Here is a 25,770-nt window from a genome sequence, read left to right as displayed (position 1 = left end):
TTAACCAAAATAAGTGTTCAAAAGTAAAGTCTAAGCTGCTTTCAGCTTGAGTTCTTCTTGGGTTGCCTATCCCAAGTGCTAACAGTTCCAATAGGAGTTTACTTCGATAGTGTTCCGTCAGGCTCTGAAATTACCTTCTCCAAGTTCAAATGTACCACAGTTCACACAAAAAGGAGGTATTGGGATTCTCTTCCCCAAGACAGCTTTTTCCCATTGTCTGAATCTCAGGGTTCTCTTTCCCAAAACTCCAACATAGCACTCCTCTGGTTTTATCTGCTCAATGCTCAAAAGAAAACAGGTCCATTTGACTCACCTTCTGGCTTGCTTTACCAATTGTTTTACAGTTCTTGATGACTTGTTCACAATTTCTTTGCTTGTCACCATTTAGGGGTTCCTGGTCTAGGCACAGTTATCAAACCACGTGGTCCACCCATCACAGGTCACGCAACCAGTAACCCAACACATTTCCTTGGCTCAATTCCTGATGTCTACATTTCATAGTAGGAGACGCCTTGGTCTAGGCAAAGTTGTCAGACTGCACGGTCCACCCATCAAAGGTTGCGCAACTCTAAGTCTCCCCAAAGCTGTTGGGCCCCTCACATGCTCTTCTGTCATGGGCTTTTACTTTACACATATTTATTCATCGTTTATTCCTCGTAATACTCTTTTGTACCAGTTCTTGGTTTGTCATATACTTGTGACTCTCCCTCACATTTGCAGTTATAATACTCAAACAACTGTTCAATCCTTCAAATGCTTTTAATTCTGTTCGCACTGCATTTTGCTTTCAGTGTGCTGTTTGATATGTCAATTTGATTTATTCACCACTCAACACACTGCAGTTTACTCAAATAGCAGTTTTGTTTCAGTTCGGTATTCAATATAAAATAGCACTATTCAAATAACAATTCCTTACAGTTCCTTACAGTCCGGCATTCAATATATTTAGCACTTGCTTGTGAACCATTACTTGTTTGCAATCCCATCGGAGCAGTCCGGTTCCCCAGTGTCCTCTGACATTTCCCGGCTCCTCACAGCAACTTCTGCTGCTCCCGCTTGCCTTCTCTGTAGCTGGGAAGCAGAACGCCAGTACGTCTCCATAAATGCCGGCTTCCCTGCTCTGCTTGCGGTCCATGTCCCCTATGGTCCCAGCGGCTTCTGCAGCTCCAGCTGCACACGGGCTTGGAAGGCTTTTCTCATTCTTCTGGTGTACGGCAGCACCAGCGTAAAGGCTCCCAGTCCTTTTCAGTACGGAATGCCTCCGGGCCCCGCTTTGTCCCATTACTAGAATGGCGTTTGCAATAGGAAGTGTGCACTACTCTTAATTGCTTCTTCCTCTTCTCAGTACTTGGTGGGAAACTACAGTGGGAAATGGGATAGCATTGGCAATATCACATGAAGACTGAGGGAGGATAGGTCAGTGTTAAAAAGGAGGGATACCATGTCTCGCATTCAGGCCCCCTCTCCTCAATCCCCAAGGACCCAGCACCAACTCCCCTCGCATGTCAACCCCCAGAGTCGGGATTCAAAAGCGATGGCCCTTCCCTGGCCACCTGACCAAAAAGATCCCTGGGGAGTAATTGTGTCAGTACTGTGAGAAACCTACGGGTATTCTGCCATGTAGACCCCAGGAATAGTCTATTCAGATGGTCAGGGGAGGGCCATCGCTTTTGGATCCCATTCCTGGGGGTGGTCGAGCGAGGGCGGATCATCCGAGTCAGGGGATCCAGGGTTGTTGTCATGGGAGTACCCCCGGTGAGACGCGATATGACAAGGGGATGGCAGGCGAGGAAGAAGTCCCCGGAAGCCTTTGTAGGGTGTATGGGCACCCATGTCCCAAATCCAAGATGTAGATGGAAACATAACACAATAAAACCAGACAAGGAGGAGGGCCAGATAAGACACCTACCCAGTTCCCACTTTAAACATCTATTTGGCTTCGCCGGGCTTAGACCAGAAGGAAAAGAAATCTTCCCTGGTCTAATAACATGAACCCCGGAGACACTCCTCTTTTCCTATTCACTTACCTTATAGTGGGTTGGCACATAAATACCAATTTCAATCCCATTTCATCTCCCCCTCCCCATTTCTGACTAATACTGGTAATAAGAAGAGATAACCGAGAGTAGCGAGGATTACCTGCAAGAAACACCTTGAGAAACAGAAGGAAGACTGGCACCTACTACCACTAGGTACTCCCATTAATAGAGTCAGGCAGGGTCAGGCATTTAACACAGACTACTCCCGCTCTTACTCCAGTTTTAAGTATCAAAGGTGTGGTTTTGCACAATCAAGACAGCGAGCTGTGAATCCTGATTGAAGCCAAAGAGCAGGGAGCTGCAGGGAGAGAAGCCTGGAGATCCTAGAGGAGAGCAGCATGCCGAGACGCTGGCCCAGTGTTTGTGAAGGGCTGCAGCGTTGCTAGGGAGCCGTGTCTCCAGGGAGCCGGAGCAAGGCACCCTGTGTGCTGCTGGCAGTGTGCAGAAAAGTGGCCATTTCCTTGTGGCGTGTGCTGGTCCCAAGTGGGTGTGAGGGGCAGGTGATGAGACCCTGACCTCGATCCCACATGCCTGAAGAGACCGCTCGCCAGCGCAACGCTACCTGGTGAGTTTCAAGTCAGTAAGAAGAGAAAGTCTAGAGCATGCAGCCAGCTGTAGCGGGAAGGGAGAAGGGCAGATTTTACAAAGTTGAAAGCAAGAAAGAAAGCAGAAAGTCAATGGAAAGTGAGAGAAGGGTGCTAAGAGAGTGGAAACCAATCAAAAGGCTGAAAGTGAATAAGAAGGGTGCTAGTGACCCGAAAGTAAAGGAAAGGCGCAAGTGAGCCCCGAAAAGCGAAAAGGCTTGAAAGTGAATAAGAAGGGTGCTACTGACCCGAAAGTAAAGGAAAGGCGCAAATGAGCACAGAAGAGCGAAATAAGTGTGCAAGAGGCACGATAAGGAAAAGGACAGGTGCAAGGGTGCATGACAGTAAAGAAGTGAATGTGCAAGAGGCACAGTGGAAAGTGAAGGAAGGTGCCAGGGGCACGACAAGGTGAAAGAAGAGAAAGCCAAATAAGGTGCAAGTGTGCACAGCAAAGTGGAAGATAACAAAGGGGTGCAGGAAGTACCTGAAGATACAAGGATAGAAGAAAAGCAAATACAGGAAATACAGAGTGGGGCCAAAGATCAGAGTGGTCAAGTTTAGGAGGAGCAAAGAACCTGGCGTTTTCAAAAGTCTCTGATTTTACCCCATGAGAAGGTTGTGTATGAAAGGAACAATAAATAAGTAAAAAGGTACATCCTGACAAGTTGAATTTAGTGTTTGGAACTGAAGGGGCCTAAATGTGGGGAAGTGAACGCTGAGAAGCCTGAGAGAAACTGTGTTATATTTTTTCTTTATCTGAAACTTGTGAGAATTGAAGCTTGAGGAAGGGAATCCCCAGGAACTAAGACATTAGAAGTTGTTTGAACAGAGTGCAAGAACTTTGTGGAGAAGAGTTAACGAAAAACCTCTTGGAGGATACTGGGATACGGACAGAGCCATACTGACAGAGCCACACCTGATGAGAAGACCACCGGAAACCAGCATGGTTATACATTTCTTATTAAATCACTATTTTTAAAGAGACTTTCAACCACATTTTATCAAAGGGTGAAGGCAAGCATAGGTTTAGACACAGACAGATTTTGATTTTGGACTTTCAGGCATCAACTGCTCTTAGAAACATCAGTTAAGGGAACCATCCTTTTAAAGTTAGGGACAGTTAGGTATTACACCAACCCAAGCATTATAGTAAATAACGTTTTTGAAATTATAATACTCGAGTCTGTGTCTCTCTTAATACCATGCTTGTCTCACAGTACTCTCAGGTTTCTCACATAATGCAACTGACTAAATATAACTATATAACTTATAACTTACTGACTTATCTGTATGAGGCTTACTGGGGAGGTACATTTTTGGAATGCGGATACTGTCAGAATCCATGCCCACTTCTGCACAGGGGTCTGAAACTAATTCCCATTTCTGTCTTTACTGCATCAATTGCTTATGTATTACTTACAAACTGGTTTCTTGGTTTCTACTGGAGCAATTAGCACAAAAGATGGAGATAATCAAGAGAGCAGGGACAGTGAACAAAACAGCACTGATCATTTTAAAAGGTTAGTTAGCAGAGGAGAACACGTTAGCGTCAGGGGAAACTACTATAAGGACTAACCGGGATGGAATGAAAATAAGCGGAAATGGGCACAAAGCGAAGCCTGTCAGATAACCACAGCAGTGGAAATGAAGGCAGTGGGATAAATGGTTGTAAGAACGAAGAGAGTGGAATAACCCACAAGTTACAAAACTCACTGTGGCGGTGGGATTAGACATTGCAGAGTGGGAAAAACTCACAGGGAGTAAGGGCACTGAGCATGACCGCTACAGTAGGGGTAGAATTCTTATTGAACTCCTAAACAAGAATCAGCAGACTTGCTTTTAATATTGTGCCTTATTTCATTCCATTCTTTTGTGGTAGCTCACAGAACAGCTATATTTGATGATGTTCACTTGTGCAAAACATTGTAGGACATTCATCATGATTATTCACACACCACTGTCTCAACAACTACACCCTGCCTCAATCCCTAAAGTACCTTTGCAAAACATTTGACTTCAATATTTAGGAAACATCATTCCATTTCAATGTTCACAAGAATGTAAAACTCCTGCAGTGCTACTTTAAGAATGGAATGCGAAACATGTTAGAAATCCAGACACATTATTTCCTGTTTGGGTCACGTCCGTATTGGTGCACTCGACAAGAGCATAACGAACCTTGAAGTCAATATTAAACACTTGTATTTTTATGGCGAGTAATTAAAGTACAGAAGAGCAACAACAACTGTATCATGCAGTAGGAAAAAACATTCTTGACTGTCATTCACGTCCCTTCCCATTGTAATCCTATATCATGAAAATAGAATTTACTGTTATTGTGATGTCAATTGTAGCCAATAAACACAATTATTTTACTTTAATCACTCAATGCAAAGCCTCAAAGTAATCACACAATTTAGGCACAACCACCTAAAAGGGAGCTCGACTGTGCGCACATCTTAAAATACTCACTTTTTAGCTATTCCATTTCCAATGCCTAAATCTAACAAAAAAAAGAGAAGGATTATTAAAATATGAATTAAATAATTATGACAAAAAGTATGTTTAACAACACCAGAATACTTACTGCCTACTAGATTAGCCAATGAGGAATCTAAATCATCAGACACCAACCTATTGGGTGGATATCGTTGGCTAGGGATGTTTTGATTTTCAGAGGCCACTGTTGGTTGCAGAAGTCCACCTGATTAAAAAAATAATAATAATAATTACAATACTCAGGCAAACATCACATTTAATACTGTGTCAAGCTAATTGTTAACAGTAAAGTAAAGTGCATTAGTGTGGCTGATGGCAAATTGTCTTTAAAGCACTAAGTCTCAGGATATCAGGAAACTCCAGATTAATAATCATTTATCTGGGTGACCAGGAACTTCAACACTCAGCATTACCGTCTCCTGTAGGCTGTCCACACTGTCAGTCCTGCACACCCACAATGTATGAAATTGGCTATGCACAGTTTGAGGGGGCCAGCAAGAAACCAGGCAAATGGGCTACTTCCTGTTCAGGGCAGCTTCTCAGTTTATCAGCAAAGAGGATCAGAACGATGTGTGCAGTGTAATAACTTGCTCAGCAGTGTGAACTGTAAAGACTGGAGGGGGGTGTCTGTACATCTGCTCTCTATATGGCAGAGGAGAGGCACAGAGGACCCCAGCCACGATTCTCTATTGTTAGTAGCAATGCATGAGCAATCAGGGCCTAGCTTCTCAGGAGGTGATGCAGGCTGGTTCTTAAGTACAGTGTAGTCCCCAGCCCCCACAAAGGAATGTCCACACACTATTAGTTAAAACACAGTCTTAATTATAAGTTCAAGGTTATGTACACAATCACAATAACTCACTTTGTGCTCAGTGAATCTACAATGGTACCACAATTATTATTAGATTCCTTTAAAGTGCATCAACTGTACTCTGGTTAAATGTCACACAAATCAATGAATGGAGGTAACCAACAATAGACATAGGAGGAAAGCAGTTGGTTAGAACAACTGGCAGAATACTGGCCCTGTTACCTAGACACAGTTCTGTGTGAAGATTCACCCCCCCTCCCAACCTGGGCGACCTGTAAATAAAGATATCCTACAAGCCCAGTTCATATATTGTTCACAAGATTCTTATTTCCTTCTAAAATAGTTCTACTACCCCAATGTACCTGGAATAGCAGAGTTCATCGTCGGGTCGTCGACAGATCCTTCTTGAGCGGCTCCCTTTAAGGCAGGAGTCACGGATCCTCGAGATCCCACGAGGAAAAGGGTTGAACAACGACGGTGAGGTGGCAGCTTCGTTCCTAGCGGTGCTAGTCGACGACGGAGCGTTGGCATCCTGCAAGGAAGAGGCGTGCGGGGCACCTCGGTGACGATAGTTCAGGACCGCAAAGAGTTGGAAGAATTGTGACCCAGCAATGTCGAGTCAGCGTCTCTGTGGTCTTTAGGTGGCAGGAAACCGACCGGCGGAGGCTCCTCGGCGCGACAAAGCGGACGATGGTGCAGGCGAGGGCATCCTTGGATCCAATATTACTTAGGCAAAGGGAGCACGGCGACGACGGTCGTCGACGGTGATGGACAACAGTGTCCGGGCGCTTCTCCTTGTGATTTTGCGGCAGTCCCCGTCTCTGGTCAGCAGCCTGTCGCAGGTCTGTCTGCCAGGGAGCTTTGGGAAAGATCAGTTGGTGCACGATGGTCCCTTGTAGCTCGGGAAGAGGGCGCCTAACCACATCCTCTCTGGGTCAGTCCTTGGAGACACAGCAGCTTTCACATTGGTGAAGTAGAGCAGCAGCAAGACTTCTCTTCCAGCAGGGCTTCAAGGTTAAACTTCAGTTTCAACTCAGCTTCTGAACACGAATTCTAGCAGTGAGAGGCCCCCAGATATACTAGTTGATCTCCCATTCATTCTGCTATGTCACACTCAGGCAACCAATCGGTCAGAAGGGCATTCATGCAGGCAGGCAAGCCAATCGGGTGCATAGTGCATTCAGGCCATTCACTTCTCTCCAGACACTCACATCAAGTTATGTGTATTGGGACAAGTACCCAGCCATTCAACACTCCACACTGCATTCATACCAGTTTCGGGCAGGGCTGTCTCAGTCATTGTGCCAAACACCAGAAACTAGAGATCCACAACAAGAAGTGCATATTCGTCACACACTCCATTCAGCCAGTTCCCACCCACAGGGTGTACCCACAACCTACAGTCACTGGGAAGGCTCCAGCCAGTCTGGCCTGGACTTCACAACAACACCATATATGGAACTTCCACCCAACAGCCAGTCAGGGGGAAGGGACACAGTCAGGGCTTCCCAGGACTTTGGGAAAACAAGGTAACAGGCGATAGAAACCAAGAGGCCAGAGGGGCCATCTTGTTTCCGATCAGGAATCAACTGATTCCAATGCAAGAGCCTGGGTATTCCAAAATGGAGGATACTCGGAGCACTTGTCAAATTCAGCATGGAGCTGCCACCAGCCCATACCCTGCTCTGTGGGCCACACAGAGGTGCCCAAAAACATACACTAGGGGCACAGGGTTGTACCCCCACCCATGGGTGCCATAAGGGTATCCCATGGGTCTGTACACCAAACCAAAAGAGCTGCACCGCCAAGAGTCCCACATGAACTCCTGCGTGGAAAATGACAGAACACGATAAAAACCAGTAAAGGACAAGGATACGGAGGCCCTGTCCCTCCGATGCATTTCCAGCATCACAGCCACCCCCCCCCCCAAACTGAGGTTAGGGTGCCTAATCTCCCACGAGATAGACACCCTTATACAGACGGTCAACATACCTTCTGGAAAGGCCATCTGCATTATCATGACTCTTTCCTGGTCTATGCTCTATGGTGAAGTCTAGCCCTTGCAGGCTAATGGACCACCTGAGCAGTTTCGGGTTTTCACCCTTCATTTGCATAAGCCACTTCAGGGGCTTATGATCTGTTTGGACCTTGAAGGTGGACTCTGTAAGGTAGGGCCTAAAACGCCTAAGGCTCCAAACTATGCTATAACATTCCTTTTCAACAGTAGCCCACCTAAGTTCTCTACCCTTGAGTTGTCTACTAAAGAATATCATAGGATGTTCCCTCCCTTTGTCATCTAACTGGGACAAGGCAGCTCCAATTCCGGTGCCGCAGGCATCCGTCTGGACGATAAAGGGTCGGCTGTAGTGAGGCGCACACAACACAGGTACCCTACACAGACTTTCTTTCAAGCCATCAAAGGCCCTCTGACAGTCTTCAGTTCAATTAACCTTCCTAGGTTGTTTGGGTGAAGTCAGAGCTGTCAGAGGGGCAGCTATAGTTCCATAGTCCACCATGAAATTACGATAATACCCAGTGAGGCTCAAAAAGGCTCTGACCTGGGTTTGAGTAGTGGGAGACTCCCAGTCACGTACATCCTGTACTTTACTGGGGAGAGGTTGGATTTGACCCCCTCCTACCTCATGACCAAGACACGATACGCGACTTTCCCCTGAGCTATCTGGCACTTGGTGGCCTTGATAGTGAGGTTAGCCCTTTTCAAGGCCCGCAACACCTTATCCAGATGTGTCAAATGCTCTTCCCAGGTGGAACTGTAGACGGCAATGTCGTCTAAGTAGGCCACACAAATGGCCTCCATCCCACTGAGTGCATGATTGACCAATCTGGATGGTGGCAGGGGCATTCTTCAACCCAAAAGGCATGACCCAAAACTGGTAGAGTCCCTCTGGTGTTGAGAACGCTGTCTTTTCCTTGGCATGGTCCGTCAGAGCTATTTGCCAATAGCCTGAGGTAAGGTCAAAGGTGCTCAGAAATTTGGCAGCACCTATGGTGTCCACAAGCTCATCAGCCCGGGTCAATGGGTGCGCGTCAGTTTTGGTGACGGGATTGACTCCTCGGTAGTCCACACAGAACCTCCAATCCTTAGTACCTCCCTGGGAACTTGCCTTGGGGACAAGGACCACTGGACTGGACCAGGGACTGGTTGAGGGTTCAATAACACCCAGATCCAACATCTTGGCGACCTCAGCATGGATGTGGTTCTTAACGGTATCGGACATACGGTAGCACCTGCTTTTGCCAGGCACACTGTCATCAGTGTCAAATTAGTGCATACACCAAGGTGTAAGGCCTGGTGTCAGTGAGAACAGAGAGGCATACTGCCGGAGCAAAGCCCTGTAGGCCTTCTGCTGCTCTGTCGTCAGATCGGGAGAGAGATGTACTCCCTCCACTGAGCCATCCTGAGGGTTGCTATGCAGCAAATCAGGAAGGGCTCACTCTCATCCTCTTCTTGCTCTGAAGCTAGCAAGAGACATGAGACTTCTGCTCGCCTGTGGAAAGGCTTGAGCCTGTTAACATGGAATACCTGAGGGGCTACCCCCGGGACTCCCATGTCCACCAGATAATTGACTTCGCCCATCTTGGAGATGATCCTGAAGGGTCCAGTCCACTTGTCTGCCAAAGCTCTAGGCTTGGTAGGCTCCATCACAAGGATTTCCTGTCCCGGAGTCCAATCCACTTGTGAGGCTTTAAGGTCATGCCAGTATTTATTCAGTTCCTGGCTGGCCTTGAGATTTGCTATCGCCTGACCCATCATCTGTGTCATCCTCCGTCTGAGGCCTAACACATAGTCGCCTACTTGCTTGGCAGGACCTGGAGGGGTGGCCTCCCAACCTTCTCTGATCAAGGCAAGGGGCCCCCTCACCGGATGTCCAAAGAGTAACTCAAAGGGCTGAAACCAGCACCGTCTTGAAGTACCTCTCTGTAAGCAAACAGCAGGCATGGCAGGAGGAGATCCCATTTCCTCCTTAGAGGCTCTTCCCAAAGCGCCTAGCATGCCCTTGAGAATTTTATTAAATCTCTCAACCAGACCATTGGTCTGGAGATGGTAAGAGGTGGAGAACTTGTAGGTTACCCTGCACTCTTTCCACATGGTTTTCATGTAACTAGACATGAAGTTGGATCTTCTGTCAGAGACAACCTCCTTGGGGAATCCAACACGGGTGAAAATGCCCAGGAGCGCCCTGGCAACCACCTTGGCAGTAATAGTCCGAAGGGGTATAGCCTCAGGGAACCTGGTGGCATGATCAACCAAGACCAGGATGAACCCGATGTCCACCTGAAGTGGGAGGGTCAAAGGGACCGAATGTTGATGCCCTCCCTCTCAGACGGTGCCAACCACTGGCAATGGCTGTAGTGGGGCAATGACACTGCCTCTAGTCTTGCCATACAACTGACAAGTTGGGCAGGTCCTGCAGTGGGACTCCGCTTCTACTACCATCCAAGGCCAGTAGAAATGGGCTGGGAGCCTCTGCTTGGTCTTTTTGGTACCAAGATGACCAGCTAAGGGCACATCATGCGCCAACTACAGTAGGAAGGGCCTGTAAACCTGGGGTACCACCAACCTCTTGAGGGCACCAGGTTCAGGCTTAGTGGGCTCACTAACAAGGAGCTCACCCTACCAATAGATCCGGAACGTCCTAGGCACTTCTCCTTGTGCCTGGGACAGGGCCTGTTTCCTCAGACCCTCGAGAGAGTGGCACTCTCTCTGTCCCTTACAGAAGTTCACCCGGGAGGGTCCCCCTTCAGCTAACAAGCATTGAAGGTCGGGGTGGTCCTCCGGGTTGAGAACCTCTCTGACAGGAGAGTCTTCTATCTCTTCTCCCTCAGGAGTTGAGTTTGGGTTTTCCACTGGACCCAGCTCGTCCGGAGAATGGATCCCAATGGGTGCTGTAGGAACAGCAGGACGAGAAGGAGTCCACTTCACAGAGGTGGCCTTCTTGTTCTTCTGTCTTCTTGCATTAAGCCTCGCCTTTAGCTCGGGTACCTGACTCACAGCCAGACCCTGTGTGACCTGTGACCTAGTGACTACAGCAGCAGTCAGGGGTAGACCATCCGAGATCAACCCCAACTCTACTAGATCATTTCCTAACAGAATGTTAGCAGGGACATTGTCCTGAACAGGACAGGAAGCTTTGCTGTCTTGTCTCCAATCTGAGTGTGACTAAGGCTACAGGCGATAATTTGGGAGGCCCACCAGATAACCTGGTGGTTTTCAGAGGTGCATCTACGTAGTCCTCTGGCTTGAGCAGGGTCCTGTCCACCACTGTCCTGCTTGCCCCAGTGTCTCTCAACCCAGTAGAAGGCTGGCCATTCAAGAGGACACTTCTCAAAAACCTACGGGTGTTCTGTGGGATAGTCGCCAGTACTTCCGCGTACTGGTCCCAGGCCGCAAGGGACACTAAGGAAATCTCTACAGGAGCACCAAATGTGATTCCTGTAGAGGAGGGGAGGACAGTAGCCTCCACCTCAGACATGGGGTAATGGCAGCTCAGGCTGACAGCCTGTACTCCCAAGTGCCTTACCTTTACACTTGAGTCACCCTTCTTGTGATCCAGCCAGAGCACCACATTCCCAACAAGTGCCAGGAATGCGGGGTACGGTACTGGAACCACTGGGAGCCTGCTTTGCAGCAGGTGGACCATTACTCTTATTCCCACCCACAGATGACTTATCCCCACTAGAATTTTGGGTCAAGAGAGGAAGGTTTTGGTTTACCTGACTGTGATTGCTTTTGGGCCTCCTCAGCTTTCTGAGAGGTCCCCTTTTCTTTGTCCTTGTCCTTCCCACTGGAGTCCTTAGGGGACACCCGGTGGGAGACCCACTTGTCAGCTAGCCTGGCCAGTTTAAAGGGATCCAAAATGGTCTGGTCAGCAACATACTGACACAGCTCTGGTGAACAGGTTTCAGAAAAATGCTCAAACAAAAAAAGAAAAACAGGTGGGACAATTCAACAAAATGTTTTCTTTTTTTAACCATCAATCCACTCCATCATGTTCATGTGCGCAGCACTCACCCAGTCATCCCAAGACACATTCTCTCTTTTCTTAAAATCCCTGAACCTTTTAAAGGTATTGGGTAGGTGTCTTGCCAAACTTGGCAATTAAAGCAGACTTCATGCACTCATACTGACCCCTTTCTTCCACACTCAATTTCAGAACACAGTCATTCAGTCTGAGGCACTCTGCTTAACAAACACTTAGCCCAATCTCTTTTATCAACATTGTGAATGGCACAAGCCATTTCAAACGCTTCAATCCATTGGAGGATATCTGAACCCTCCAGAAACACACCAACCAAATCTTTCATAAACTTGGTGGCTGGGGACCTGCCACTCAACTGGATTAGCTGAAGTCTCCACTCTAGCTTTCTCTGGCTGAATTCTCTGGTGCTCAGTGTCCCGATCTTTGAGTATCACTTGCTGTGCCAACTCCTCTTCAACTCAGCTTCTGTTGCCAACTTTTTGTATTGAACGGCTAACTGTTCCCGTTGTAGATCCAATTTTAAAAGTTCAATCTTCAGAGCTTCCCCCTTAAGAGCAGTGCTTGGGTTTGGAACAGAGGCAGCAGGAATGGTGGCATTCCCAGAATCAGATTCAGCAAAAACCCCAGGGGCAGAGTCCTCTTTGGTTGCATCCCCCCCTTCAAGAGTTTCACCATCAGTCTGGTAGTCCACCAGGGCAGCCATCAGATCAGCCCTAGACTTATCCACAAAGTCTACCCCCCTGGCGAGCCTCTAAGCTCATCCTAGTCAATTTACCATTTGCAATAGACTCCATTGCTTGTAATGCAGTTATCGTGTACACAACTAAACCTCAATAGAACAAAGTGCAGATATTTTGTAAGTGGCACGGTTATACACTGATTCTTAAAACCATAGGCATCCCACCGAGGCCACCATGTAAAGACTGGTGGGGGGTGTCTGTACTCCTGCTCTCTATATGGCAGTGGAGAGGCCCAGAGGACCCCAGCCAGAATTCTCTATTGTTGGTAGCAATGGACGAGGAATCAGGACCTAGCTTCTCAGGAGGTGATGCAGGCTGGTTCTTAAGTACAGTGTAGTCCCCAAGCCCCCACAAAGGAATGTCCACACACTATTAGTTAAAATACAGTCTTAATTATAAGTTCAAGGTTATGTACACAATCACAATAACTCACTTTGTGCTCAGTGAATCTACAATGGTACCACAATTATTATTAGATTCCTTTAAAGTGCATCAACTGTACTCTGTTTAAATGCCACACAATCAATTAATAGAAGTAACCAACAATAGACATGGGAGGAAAGCAGTTGGTTAGAACAATTGGCAGAATACTGGCCCTGTTACCTAGACACAGTTCTGTGTGGAGATCCACCCCCCACCTGGGAAACCTATAAATAAACATATCATACAAGCCCAGTCCATATATTGTTCACAAGAGTCTTATTTCCTTCTAAAATAGTTCTACCACCCCAATCTACCTGGAATAGCAGAGTTTGTCGTCAGGTCGTCGACGGATCTTTCTTGAGCGGCTCCGTTTAAGGCAGGAGCCACGGATCGTCGAGATCCCACAACGAAAAGAGTTGAATGACGACGGTGAGGTGGCAGCTTCGTTCCTAGCTGTGCTCGTCGATGACGGAGCGTTTGCGTCCTACAAGGAAGAGGCGTGCGGGGCACCTCGGTGATGACAGTTCAGGACCGCAAAGAGTTTGAAGAACTGGGGCCCAGCAAGGATGTCGAGTCGTCGGCGTCTCTGTGGTCTTTAGGTGGCAGGAAACTGACTGGTGGATGCTCCTCGGCGCGTCAGCGGCCTCGGCTTTCTCCGGCGGGACAAATCGGTCGACGGTGCAGGCACGAGCGTCCTTGGATCCAATATTACTTAGGCAAAGGGAGCACGGCGGCTCCGGTCAGCGACGGCGGTCGTCGACGGTGATGAACAACAGTGTCCGGACGCTTCTCCTTGTGATTCCGCGGCGGTCCCCGTCCCCGATTGGTAGCCTCTCGTAGGTCTGTCTACCAGGAAGCTTTGGCAAAGATCAGCTGGTGCACGATGGTCCCTCATAGCTCAGGAAGAGGGCGCCTAACCAGGTGCTCTCTGGGTCAGTCCTTGGAGACAGCAGCTTTCAGATTGGTGAGGTAGAGCAGCAGCAAGACTTCTCTTCCAGCAGGGCTTCAAGGTTAAGCTTCAGTTTCAACTCCAGTTTCTCTTCAGCTTCTGAACACGAATTCTAGCAGTGAGAGGCCCTCAGATATACTAGTTGATCTCCCATTCATTCTGCTGGGTCACATTCAGGCAACCAATCGGTCAGAAGCGCATTCATGCAGGCAGCCAATCAGGTGCATAGTGCATTGAGGCCATTCACTTCCCTCCAGACACTCACAACAAGTTATGTGTATTGGGACAAGTACCCAGCCATTCAACAATCCACACTGCATTCATACCAGTTTTGGGCAGGGTTGTCTCAGTCATTGTGTCAAACACCAGAAACTAGACATCCCCAACAAGAAGTGCATATTCATCACACACGCCATTCACCCACGTCCCACCCACAGGGTGTACCCACAACCTACATTCACTGGGAAGGCTCCAGCCAGTCTGGCCTGGACTTCACAACACCATATATGGACCTTCCATCCAACAGCCAGTCAGGGGGAAGGGACAGAGTCAGGGCTTCCCAGGACTTTGGGAAAACAAGGTAACAGGCGATAGAAAGCAAGAGGCCACAGGTGCCATCTTGTTTCCTATCAGGAATCAACTGATTTGAATTCAAGGGCCTGGGTATGCCAAAATAGAGGATACCCAGAGCACCTGTCAAATTCTGCATGGAGCGCACCAGCCCATACCCTGCTCTGTGGGCCACACAGAGGTGCCCAAAAACATACACTAGGGTCACATGGTTGTACCCCAACCCATGGGTGCCATAAGGGTATCCCATGGGTCTGTACACCAAACCAAATGAGCTGCACCGCCAGGAGTCCCACATGAACTCCTGCACAGAAAACACGACAGAACACACGATAAGTGCAGATTAGAGCATGGCGGTGGCAGAGGAAGAGACAAGGAGAGACACGAGCTGGGGAGGAGGCAAGGAGAGCAATAGGAGTGGGAAAGGAGTAGTGTAGAAGACAAAAAGAGAAGAGAGAAATAGGCACCAAACAAAACAGAAGTTGACAATGAAAGAAAGAAGCTGAGGAGGTGAAGAGAAAGAGGAGGCCAGGAGACAGAAGGAGGCAAGATGAGCAGCTAAGGACACTGATTTTTCCTAAAGCTATTTTGTGGAAAAAGAAAATTACGGAACTCTTGCTTTGTGTCATTCTATCTGTTGATACCTGGCCTTGACAGCACACGGATAGTCTTTCAGAGACAACGTCATCATCTCGGGTAGAGGGAGGTTCCTTGTTTTCACAAGTTATGGGAGAAGTGAGATATTAGTTTCCCCACAGTGCCAACAATCAATATTGAAACCTGGTGTAGGCCTCCCTCGAGTCTTTTCTCTCACAGTATACAAAATATCACAATGAAGAGTCTCAATAGCGAGTGCAACACACCTGCAGTATTTTAACATCTTGGTTTTTGAAATCACAATTAAAGTGCTTTAAAATCAGGACATTATTCTCACCTATTGCAAGGAGTCATTGGAGTTAAAACGTCGGCATTCGGAAACGTGAATACCAACGTCACTGAGGGTAAAAACAAACCCTTGATAAATGACTGAAGATGGTCTAAGAGACATGCTAATGACCAATAAGCATGTTTTATTTCTTCATCCAACTAGGCAATATTTGCCTCAATTTACCTAGCCACCATAAAATTGAAATTATTTGCCATTAGCAATCCGTCGACTAGGAAAATGCATCTGCGAATAATAAATAATGTTAGGCAACACCTATTATCGGCCAACCAAGTGATGTTTAAAATAACAGGCTTTTGATTATGCGAATATTACGAGTTGGTCAGTATTCTGGCTGTAGATCTGCCGGAATACCGCCCAACTAAATTACTGTTACCGCCAAGGAGCTGGTGGCAGAGTTAATGCCCTATTGGGCATTTATGGTGGAATTGCGCCGCAGTAATTCCACTAATTTTGCCGATTTCCGGCAAAAATTGGGTGTATTTACCTCCAACGTAATGATAGGTAAATCCCACACTCCAGGGCCATACTCCTAGTATGGCGGTGCGGGAAAAGTGGCGGTAATTCTGTTACCGCCAATTAGTTCCTGCACCGCCATACTTGTAATGAGCCCCATTAGTTCTGAATAATCCTCAGTGAAAATGTGCATACATACAAATGTTGTAGTTTCCTTGATTATTTGAGTAGGAACACACAAATGATTTCAAGGTTGGCAAGGCTTAAGAATAGGTGATATGGCGGGCCTATGTTCTATACCAGAGGGACCTCTGGGATGACCATCATGAATAATTGCCGACCACAGGATCCAGAGGTAAGTACTCACCTCTGCAGTTTCAGCTAAAATTGTCACAGCAGCATTAAAAACCTGGGTAATAACAGGCTTCTTTACTGAGCCATCAGGGGGTACAAAAGGGTGAAGAACGCAGGGCAGTGGTGTTAAAGCGGCCTAGAATTTGTCCCAGCACAGAAGGCTCGACTCATCCACATTTATGGGGAAAAAGAAGGTAAGTTACTGTTTTATTCCACAGGTGTGAATTTGGTGGCAACAACCCCAGGGAGGACCACTTGAGCCCCCATCGAAGAGATACAGAGGTTAGTTGGAGAACCAGAAGCCCCAGACAGTGGATTCCAATGGGTGACAGGAGGGTGATTAGGGAAAAAGTGGAAGCAAAAGGGGGCACAGGGAGGCATGGAACTGTGAGGTTGAGCGCATAGGAGAATATCAGAGGGAACGAGATGGTGAGTAAATTGAGATACAATCAGGCAGTTCAGCCAACCGGCATGTTGTTGGTAGGTAGACGTGGGGGAGGATCTGGGTAGGTTGTAGAAAGTGAGGGTAGCAAAGTTGAGGACTTTGTCTAGAGGGAGGTAGGAGTAGAGTGGAAGGCCAAGGAGTTGGCCTGAGAATTAGCCAAGTTTGCTGAGCACGAGAGTGGAGATTAGAGTTTGGGTAGAGTGGTTAGTAAGAAAACGACACATTTTCCAAATGTTGAGGTGGGCAATATGAGCAGCAGAGGCAAATGGTAGTGATGAATTGTTGCAGTGATAGGTTAATATCAAAAACGACCTCAAGATTGCCAGACTTGGGTGAGGGGGCAAGAAGGTTGAGCAGAGAAAGGAGATATGAGAGGGGAGGGTATGGATGTCATTGGAAATGGGAGAAAGATGGCTTACTTTTTGAAGAGTTCAGCATGAGGCAGCAGAGAGCCATCCAGTGATGAATTGCAGTGAGAAAGTTTGCAATCCGTTCCAAGACGGTTGGGGCGAAGGAGGGAAAGTAACAAATATGTGAGTGTCATCAGCAAAAAGGTGATAGTGAAAGTCAAAGGACTGATCCTTTGGGGGACACTGACAGGGAACAAGGTGGGGTCAGATGTTTGCGAGTTCCAAGAGATATTGAAGTACTGACCTTCCAGGTAGGTGGTGATCAGGCAAGAGCAGATTTGCAAAACTAAGAAGGAGAGAGGAGTGGCTGACAATGTCAAAAGCGGAAAGAAAGCTCCAAAAGGATGAGCACAGAAGAGAGCTTAGCGGGGTGACCGTTATAGAGACGGTTGGATCCAAACAAATTACTTACTTTTCAGTAATGTTATTTCTGATGGATGTTCCTCTCACTGATTCCTCATCTAAGATATCCTATCTCCAGAGCAGCCGATTTTTGCCAACTTTTCTTCACCAGCGAGCGCAGTGCGGCTCTATGTAGGCTGTCCCCGCCCCCCTCCCCCAAAGGTCTCTAGTCGCCACATGCCATAAAGGCCAGTTTATAGCTACCACTTCCACACTTATCCTAGCACTCTGATGCTGAGGGACATCAGAACCATAGGTGTTCTAGATACCCACTAAGTGGTGAAGGTAGGGTGGGCAATGAGGAATCAATAAGTAATTTGTTCTAACGGATTTCTTCCACCAATGGATTCTTCATCTAAAATAGACTCCCATAGCAGTATGTGTATCTGGAGGAGGGAGGAGAGCAAGGAAACTATCTATATAAGAAAGCTCTGGAGGACTGCCTGACCTAAACAGGCAGCCTCTCCTGAATGGGAATCCAGGCAGTAATGTTTGAAGAATGTGTGAAGTAAGGCCCATGTAGCTGCCTGGAAAATGTCCAGAGCAGGGACCCCCCCTCTGCAGAGCAGCGATGGCAGCCAATCCTTTGGTAGAATGTGCTCCAAGACCTTCGGGCACAGCTCTTTCCAAGCAAAATCATAGCATTCTAAGATGCAGAGAATGATCTACCTTGACAGGATCCGTTTGGTCACAGCACCACCAGCACGGGCACAAGCATAACCCACAAGAACGCTGGTCACTCTTTTCTTGATGTCCCACGTCTGAGAGACGTAGTAGCTGAGAGCTTGCACCAATAGATTAGATCCTCAGGCCTCGAGGGATGACGCAGTGAAATAAAGACAGGAAGCTGGAACTTTTGAGAGAGAAGAAAATCACTGACTATCTTTGGGAGTAAAAACGGCCTCACTCTCAATATCACCTTCACTTTGTAAAAAATCTAATTGAGAAGTTTAACAGACAATGCCTGGAATACAGAACCACCTCAGGGAAGTGATGGCAACCAAGAAAATCACCTTGAGGGTGGGAAATCTAACAGAACATGAATGTAGGGGTTCAAACGGAGCACCATACGAAATGTCAAAAACAAATTCAAGTCCAACAAACTGGTGTGGGGGACAGATTGCACAATCCCTACAGAAATTGCATAACAATGGGAATTGCGAAGAAAGAGTCCTGCTCAGGGGTCCTTTTAAAAAGCGAGATTGCGGCCAAGTACCCCTTTGCAGTGTCAATCTGCAAGCCCATCCAGGTGAAAGACAGGCATTTTTAAAAAGGAGGATATAGGACAGGATAAAGAATCCAGATCCGTTTGCAGCAATTAATTTAGGCCACCTGCAGGCATTAATAGACTTAGTGGCAGGCTTCTGAGATAAGAGGAGCACATCCAAGACCTTGTTCAACAAGGCCCACTCATTTTACCTCAGCCCTCTAACTGGGAGAGCAGGAACACCCTCTTTGGAAGGAGTCAGGGAGACTGGACGGACACGTTGTGGGGTATATTTACCCACTCAGCAGAATTCCCCTCCATCACCAAGCTTCACTTCAGCAGTTACCAGCAGAATGGCTGCGCTGGCTCCTTTGAGTACCATTGCCTCGCATCAAAACTGCGTTTTGCAGCTACAAAATGATGACTGCACTGTCTTACCAAGCACCTATTGGGCAAGATGGAACATGGAGCACACAGAGAAAGGTTGCAAGTGTGTTTTCTTATGTGCACCAAAGAAGAGAATTGAAAAGCAGCGCTACTTTGCTGATAGCTCAAAATTTCCCATTGAAAAAGAAAATATTTGGCATTTAAAATAATCCCAAACTCAGTCGCTGATTGTGAGCATTACGCCATCACCTGTTCAACATTACACAGTTTGATCCAGTGAGACCAGCTATGCCCATCCATATTCATATTGCACTTTGGCAAAAGAAAGCAGTATCACTGAAGGACAGGCTGCGTCATGCAAGATCTGGGAAATCACCAGAAACTTCACTCTCAACCGCATGGAAAAACGCTCAACTTTTGTGCTACAAAATGTGAAAATAACCTCTTCAAAAGAAACCATAGCTCTCTGTGCATATGTCAATTTCAGTGGACCTGTGCCTTGAACAGATTGATGTGTAAGGGAAACTGACTAGAGCTGCAAACAATGTTTGGAATCCAGATGGAAGGGAAAACCGAATTTGAAAGGGACATCCCAGCAGAATTCACCACGTGTCAAATGTACTTTTGCAAACAAGAAAAATATCTGTTTTAAAAGTCTAATGTTGAATAAGGACCTGTCTTTGCCTAGAAATGTAAGGGGGATTAGAGGGGGGGGGGTTGGTTAAAATCTAATATAATGTTTTATTCCAACAGCCTTGCCTTTTGGGCTCAGGAAAACTAAAATAAATAAATGCATTGGCTGTGCTGGAAGCCACAGAACAGGTTTTTCCTGCCCTGGCTTCAAAGGGCATTGCATCCCCCCCCCAAGGGGAGCAGCATCTGGAAGCCCTGAATGGCCCAAGGGGGAGAATATAACACACCCATCAGACTGTGGCTGAGCTCCAGCTTGACGCAATAGATTCTGGGACACCTACGTGTTACTTTTGGAAGTGACACCTCCCATCCACTAAAACTAAGGAGCTCCAACGACAAACTCCATGGCAACGCTGGCTAAACTGACAGTTGGTGGTAGCCTGGGCAGAAATTACCATATTTGGAGGACAAAGGCCAGCCCATCTGGCTCACAAGACTACTTTATCGAATAAACCTTAAGACTTATTTCTACACCCGGACAACGCAGTAATCTAAAAGTTCTACAGTTTAAATGTAATTTTTGTGGCTTTAAAACAAGATATCGTGGCTGTCCAAAGCATGTGTGGGACGCAAACGCCAGGGAAATGTTAATCATGGGATGAGTACATATGGTGGAACGTTAAAAAAATGAATGGAAATATGCTCTATTATAATAGGTACACATATCTAAAATTGTAGAATTTTGGGTGAAGCGGTTCCCACTAAAAATCACGAAAAATTATTGGAAGGGCGAAATAATGTCGTACAGACCTGGGAGTTCGAATACCATGTTCTGTATGAAATATGTAATTTGCAAAAGTGCCACAACTGAAAAAAAGGATCGATTTATGTCAAAATTGATTTTTGGCATAAATGACTGTGGGATGGCTTTGTACTTCATAAAACACAGCCCCATAAACTGAGTCCCTCCTGGTGGAGGCAACCAACATAGGGCTGTCCCATCAGGTTCTTAGGGGTAGGTTTAGCTTAGTTCTGCCCAACAATAAATACTGTGATGTCACCCACCTTATATAAAAGGGGGGAAGCTCACAGAGACTGGATACTCGTCTGAAATTTCCAGCGCCTACGTATCCAGACATTCCATATTCCACTGCCAGAAAAGGGATAGTTGGTTCAGGCTCTCCTATCCAGGCAGACCCACTCTTCAGAACTAACCCCATAACAAAATCCCACTAAATTCAGGGGGAAAGGTGGCTGAATTCGCTTTGGGATTCTCCAGAGCCGCCTGCTTGACCTGCTACCCGCTCCATCCAGCTGAGGTGCTGCTGTGACGTGACCAGGCCATTGCCCCGCTGTCTTCTGTTAGGAGAGCCCGCTGCTGCAACCAGTGACCAGATATTGCCTTGCTGTCCAGAAACTCGGTTGGCTGTCCAAAAATCCCAAACTCAGACACTGATTGTGAGTATTACCCCATCCCATAGCAACCCATATTACACTCCATCTTGATACCTTGTCTTTGTTCCTCCAACCATAGTAATCCCATCCATACCCTGGTAACTTGTTGAAGATGGTCTGAATCCTCTGTGTATTCTGTTCCTTGAGTTTCTAGTGTAACGCAATTCTTCCATTCATTTCCGTCTTGCATAAATCCTTAGTCATATTTTGAATAATTTAATTTCCACATAAAGAGACATGCGGCGTGAAGGGGGTTAAGACGGCCGCTTAACCTGTTTTATGGGCAGTGCTATCTTCTTCATAATCTAGTTTAAGTTAAACTTGTCCTTTCTTTCCAAAGACCCCCTCCTTCACCAGAGGAGCAGGAGCTCCCCTGGACCCTGCAGGAGCAGTGGTCTCCCTTTCCTGGATCCATCCTGAATTGCCCTCGAATTCGGGTAAGCATCATTATTCCGTGCGAGATTCGTTTTTTCTCGCTGCTAATTGCACCACTGATCCGCCGACCTGCAAGAATATCTACACAGCCTGCATGTTTTAAAATTGATGCCAACAGCTGCTGTGTTTGCCCCTGCCACCATCAGCCACCAAGAGGTTTTTACACTTCCGAGATGGCCGCCCGCCATGTCTCAAGGAACCCCAGTGCCTAACTGAGCACAGCCGACTGTCCTCGCATCCGATTGGCCATTGAGCCACCTTAAGCAGCCTATCGCCAGCCGGTAGGCGAAGCCGGCCCACTCCCAGCAAGGCCCAGGATAATAAGGCCAATACCTGTCTTCACCTGTCCTCAGCCTTCCTCGCCATTCGCCCGGACCCCCTGCCGGATTCCAGACCAACCACAACGGTAAACGCCACTTCGCTTACGCAGCCCGTGGATAAATTGAACTGCTTTGATTCTTGAAAAGGCTTTGTTACCGCAAGCTTCTTAATGCCATTCTCGTGCACTCATGCCTTATTGCATGATGTACCTGTGCCCAAAGATACTTCGCACTGCATATGTTGCTCCCCTTGCTCCTAATCCATGCACAGCATCAAGCACAACTCCACACATACCTCGGTCCTCCCCCCCCTTCGCAGCCATTCTGTCGACAACGCTGCCCGTAGGTTTAGATTTGCAACATTGCATCACTCTCTACTGTAAACACTTTACCATCATTTTTATGCTCTGCATGCTTGGCCGCACCTACCTCTCTACCCAACCTGATCTACATGCTCTCCATTGAACTTCTGTACTGCCTTTACCACTAGCCTTACACTATGACACTCGCTAACTCTTGAACCTAGGTGGCTGCACCTATTGTTACCTCATCTTGCTATGGTCCCCCATGATCAATGTCTTGTGTGCTGCCCGAGATTATAGTCTTATAGACCTGAGCCATCTGCAGCCATTTATAGGATCCTGCTACGATGCTGCTGGCCTGCTATGCATACTCTCCAAGCCGCACTAGGTCAGCCCTCTCTGGGGTTATTTCTTAATTGACCCTGCCGCAGCAACCCTAATTGTGTTGTGCCTTAAGGTCGCTTACAGACCATTCAATTGTAGGTTAAAATTGCATTTAGTGATATGTTTCTAGTCGCTAAAATGGAACTTAGAACCTAGCTATGTTTTTAGTTGCATTCTACAACTGCATACCTTTAGTTTAAAGCTGAATCTAGCTGTGCCTCGATTCGCATGCCGCAACTCCCTATCTTCAGGTTAATAGCGAAAGCTATATCTAACTGTGCTGCTATCTGCGCACCTGACTTAATCAGCTAGCATGTACTCCAAAACCAAACATACTAAGTATCACTGCACTAGATAGGACAGCTAAGTTACCTCTCTACGCTGCCTCCCTCATCATATTTGTGGTATTATCACTCTCCTACCTGACCATGCCTATTTCTCAACAAACCATTGGACCTACAGTAAACCAATATCAAGATGATACTACCACATACAGGGCCTGTAGTACCACAGACAGAAACCTCAAACTTCGTGCTCGCCTACCAAAATTGTACGAACTACCAGCAAAGCAAATTGAACAAATCAACTTCCTAAAAATGAACATACAGCCGAAAACCACTGCAGAACACACTAGGAAAGCTCATATCCCTAAAAGACCCACACACAAATGCTCCAATCCTACCATTATAGCATGCACCATGCTCACTAAACATCACCTCAAAGGTGCACTCATAAATGCTAGGTCCCTAGTCGCTCATGCTACAGAAATCTCAGATATTATTCTCGGACACCACCTAGACTTCCTAGCCATATCAGAATCATGGCTTCACGATGCAGCGGGTCCCGCCCTCTCCTTAGCAGTTCCCGACAATTATACCATCATACGAGCTGACAGACACACCTCCCGAGGCGGGGGTCTAGCCATTATTGCCAAGATCAGTCTCGACATAAGAGTCTCCACATCCCCCATCACGAAATCTTGTGAATGCCTCTCGGTCAAAATAGCCACCGCCAGCTCCCAAACATTAAACATTGTCCTGCTCTACAGACCTCCTGGTCCTATTGGAACCTTTGTTGAGGACCTCTCCACCACCCTGTCCAACAATTTGAAAAACACCTCCCAAACTATAGTGCTAGGAGACTTCAACCTAGGCTACAATGATATTAGACACCCAGTCCACAGCTACTGCTCTGATCCTAAAAGAGCTGGGCTTTGCCCAAAGAGTCACCTGTCCCACTCATAATAAAGGTTGCATCCTTGACTGGATAGCTGATCACAACTGTGGAGTAACCATTACAGACACTGTTCCCCAGATCTGGACGGACCACTTTCTACTTCTATTTACAGTAGATACTAACTTAGCCACAGCCAAGCCCACACCTGCCCCTCCTATACCCACGAGGAACAAAAAGCTAATAACCATGGAAAAATTGTTGCCAATCATACTACCCCAACTAAACTCGCTCCCAGCTAACACGGAGCCTGATATGCTAGTTGATCAATTCAATGAAACTATGAACTCAGCCCTTGATCACATAGCACCGCTCAAATTACTAGTAAACCGAAAAAACATCTCAACTCATGGTTCACCCCCCACCTAAAAAATCTCAGGTTAACCAAAAGAAAACTAGAATCCAAATGGAGACTTACTCCTACAGTAGAAAACAAACTAAACCTTGCAAAGATATCATCCCAATACAAAAAAGATATCCTACTAGCCAAACAGGAAACATACAATACCAGAATATCCCAATCTAAATCAAGTGTCAGAGAACTTTTCAGTATCTTGAAAGAGCTGGAAACACCCATCATTCCCCAGGAAAACTGCACCAAGGACAAAAAATGGTGCTCAGACATTCAGTTTGCCCTCACCAACAAAGTAGTCAACCTACAAACTAAAATCGCCTTCAAAAAAGCATCTCTCACACCTCAGGACGCTCTAACCCCAGCACCCCTACTTAAATCTAAACAAATAACAGGTTTCTGCTTCTCCAAGGTATCTACCATTGAAGTCGAAAAAGTGATCCTGGGACTTAAACCATCCAACTGTAAAGGTGACCAATGCCCTGCCCAATTAATTAAGGATGCTGCGAGAGAACTATCGCCATTCATAACTAAACTCATCAACTCATCCTTCACTACCGGCATTGTACCGAAAAATCTTAAAGAGTCGTGGGTCCTGCCACTCCTAAAGAAGCAAACCCTCGACCCTGCCATTCCCACCAATTTTAGGCCTATCACGACTGTGCCCTTTCTTCTAAAAATTTTAGACAAAGTGGCATACATGCAAATACAAAATTTCCTTGAATCCAACCACCTGCTCGGAACCCGCCAATCTGGATTCCGTCCCCAGCATGGAACAGAGACTGCCCTTATCGATCTCAAGGCCCAAATAGATCAATGTAGGGACAAAGGCCAAGCAGCCTTACTCCTCTTGCTAGACCTCTCAGCAGCGTTCGATTTAGTCGACCATACAGTCTTATGCAGCCACCTAGACTCTGCTGCTCACTTCTCTAAAGAGGCCATATTATGGATCAAATCCTTCCTGAATAACCGCACCATGAGAGTCTTCTCTCCATCAGCCTCAGCTGACCCGATCCCTATAACGTGCGGTGTACCCCAGGGATCTTGTGTATCACCAACCCTCTATAACATATTTACAAAGCCGCTCTTTGACGAAATGGATCATCTGGGTATCGCCTACACCAACTATGCAGACGATACCCAGATCCTCCTTCCGCTTTCAGGCGATTACGTCGTGGATCTGGCTTTAGTGAATAAAATTTACAGCATCGTTCAGGCATGGATGGCCACACACGGCTTATGCCTGAACGACGACAAAACTGAGCTCATAATCCTAGGCACCCCGACATACATAACTAAACTTAACACTGACTATGCCAGCTTCATTATCGATGGGAACAATATCAAAGTAGCAAAGGAAGTCAAGACCCTAGGCTTTTACCTTGACGCCACCTTAAACTTTGGCAAACAAGTCAACTCCCTAGCCTCTTCT

The 25,770-nt window shown here is 46.9% G+C and overlaps 1 protein-coding gene across 6 annotated transcripts in view; it reads right to left on the bottom strand.

Moving 5' to 3' along the window:
- Positions 1–25,770, bottom strand: part of PICALM (phosphatidylinositol binding clathrin assembly protein) — a 1,182,846-nt gene that overhangs the window by 224,913 nt on the left and 932,163 nt on the right. For all 6 annotated transcript variants that reach the window (XM_069639772.1, XM_069639773.1, XM_069639770.1 and 3 more), the window contains 2 exons: positions 5,211–5,327; positions 5,096–5,126 (listed from right to left, as the gene is read on the bottom strand). In XM_069639772.1, coding sequence (XP_069495873.1) covers positions 5,096–5,126; positions 5,211–5,327 — 148 coding nt within the window. The remainder of the gene's footprint in view (positions 1–5,095; positions 5,127–5,210; positions 5,328–25,770) is intronic.

Source organism: Ambystoma mexicanum, chromosome 7q, assembly GCF_040938575.1.
Source record: "Ambystoma mexicanum isolate Mex_15411 chromosome 7q, UKY_AmexF1_1, whole genome shotgun sequence".
Lineage (NCBI taxonomy): Eukaryota > Metazoa > Chordata > Amphibia > Caudata > Ambystomatidae > Ambystoma > Ambystoma mexicanum.
Note: the sequence above shows the minus strand (reverse complement) of the source record. Positions and strands in the feature narration are given on the sequence as shown.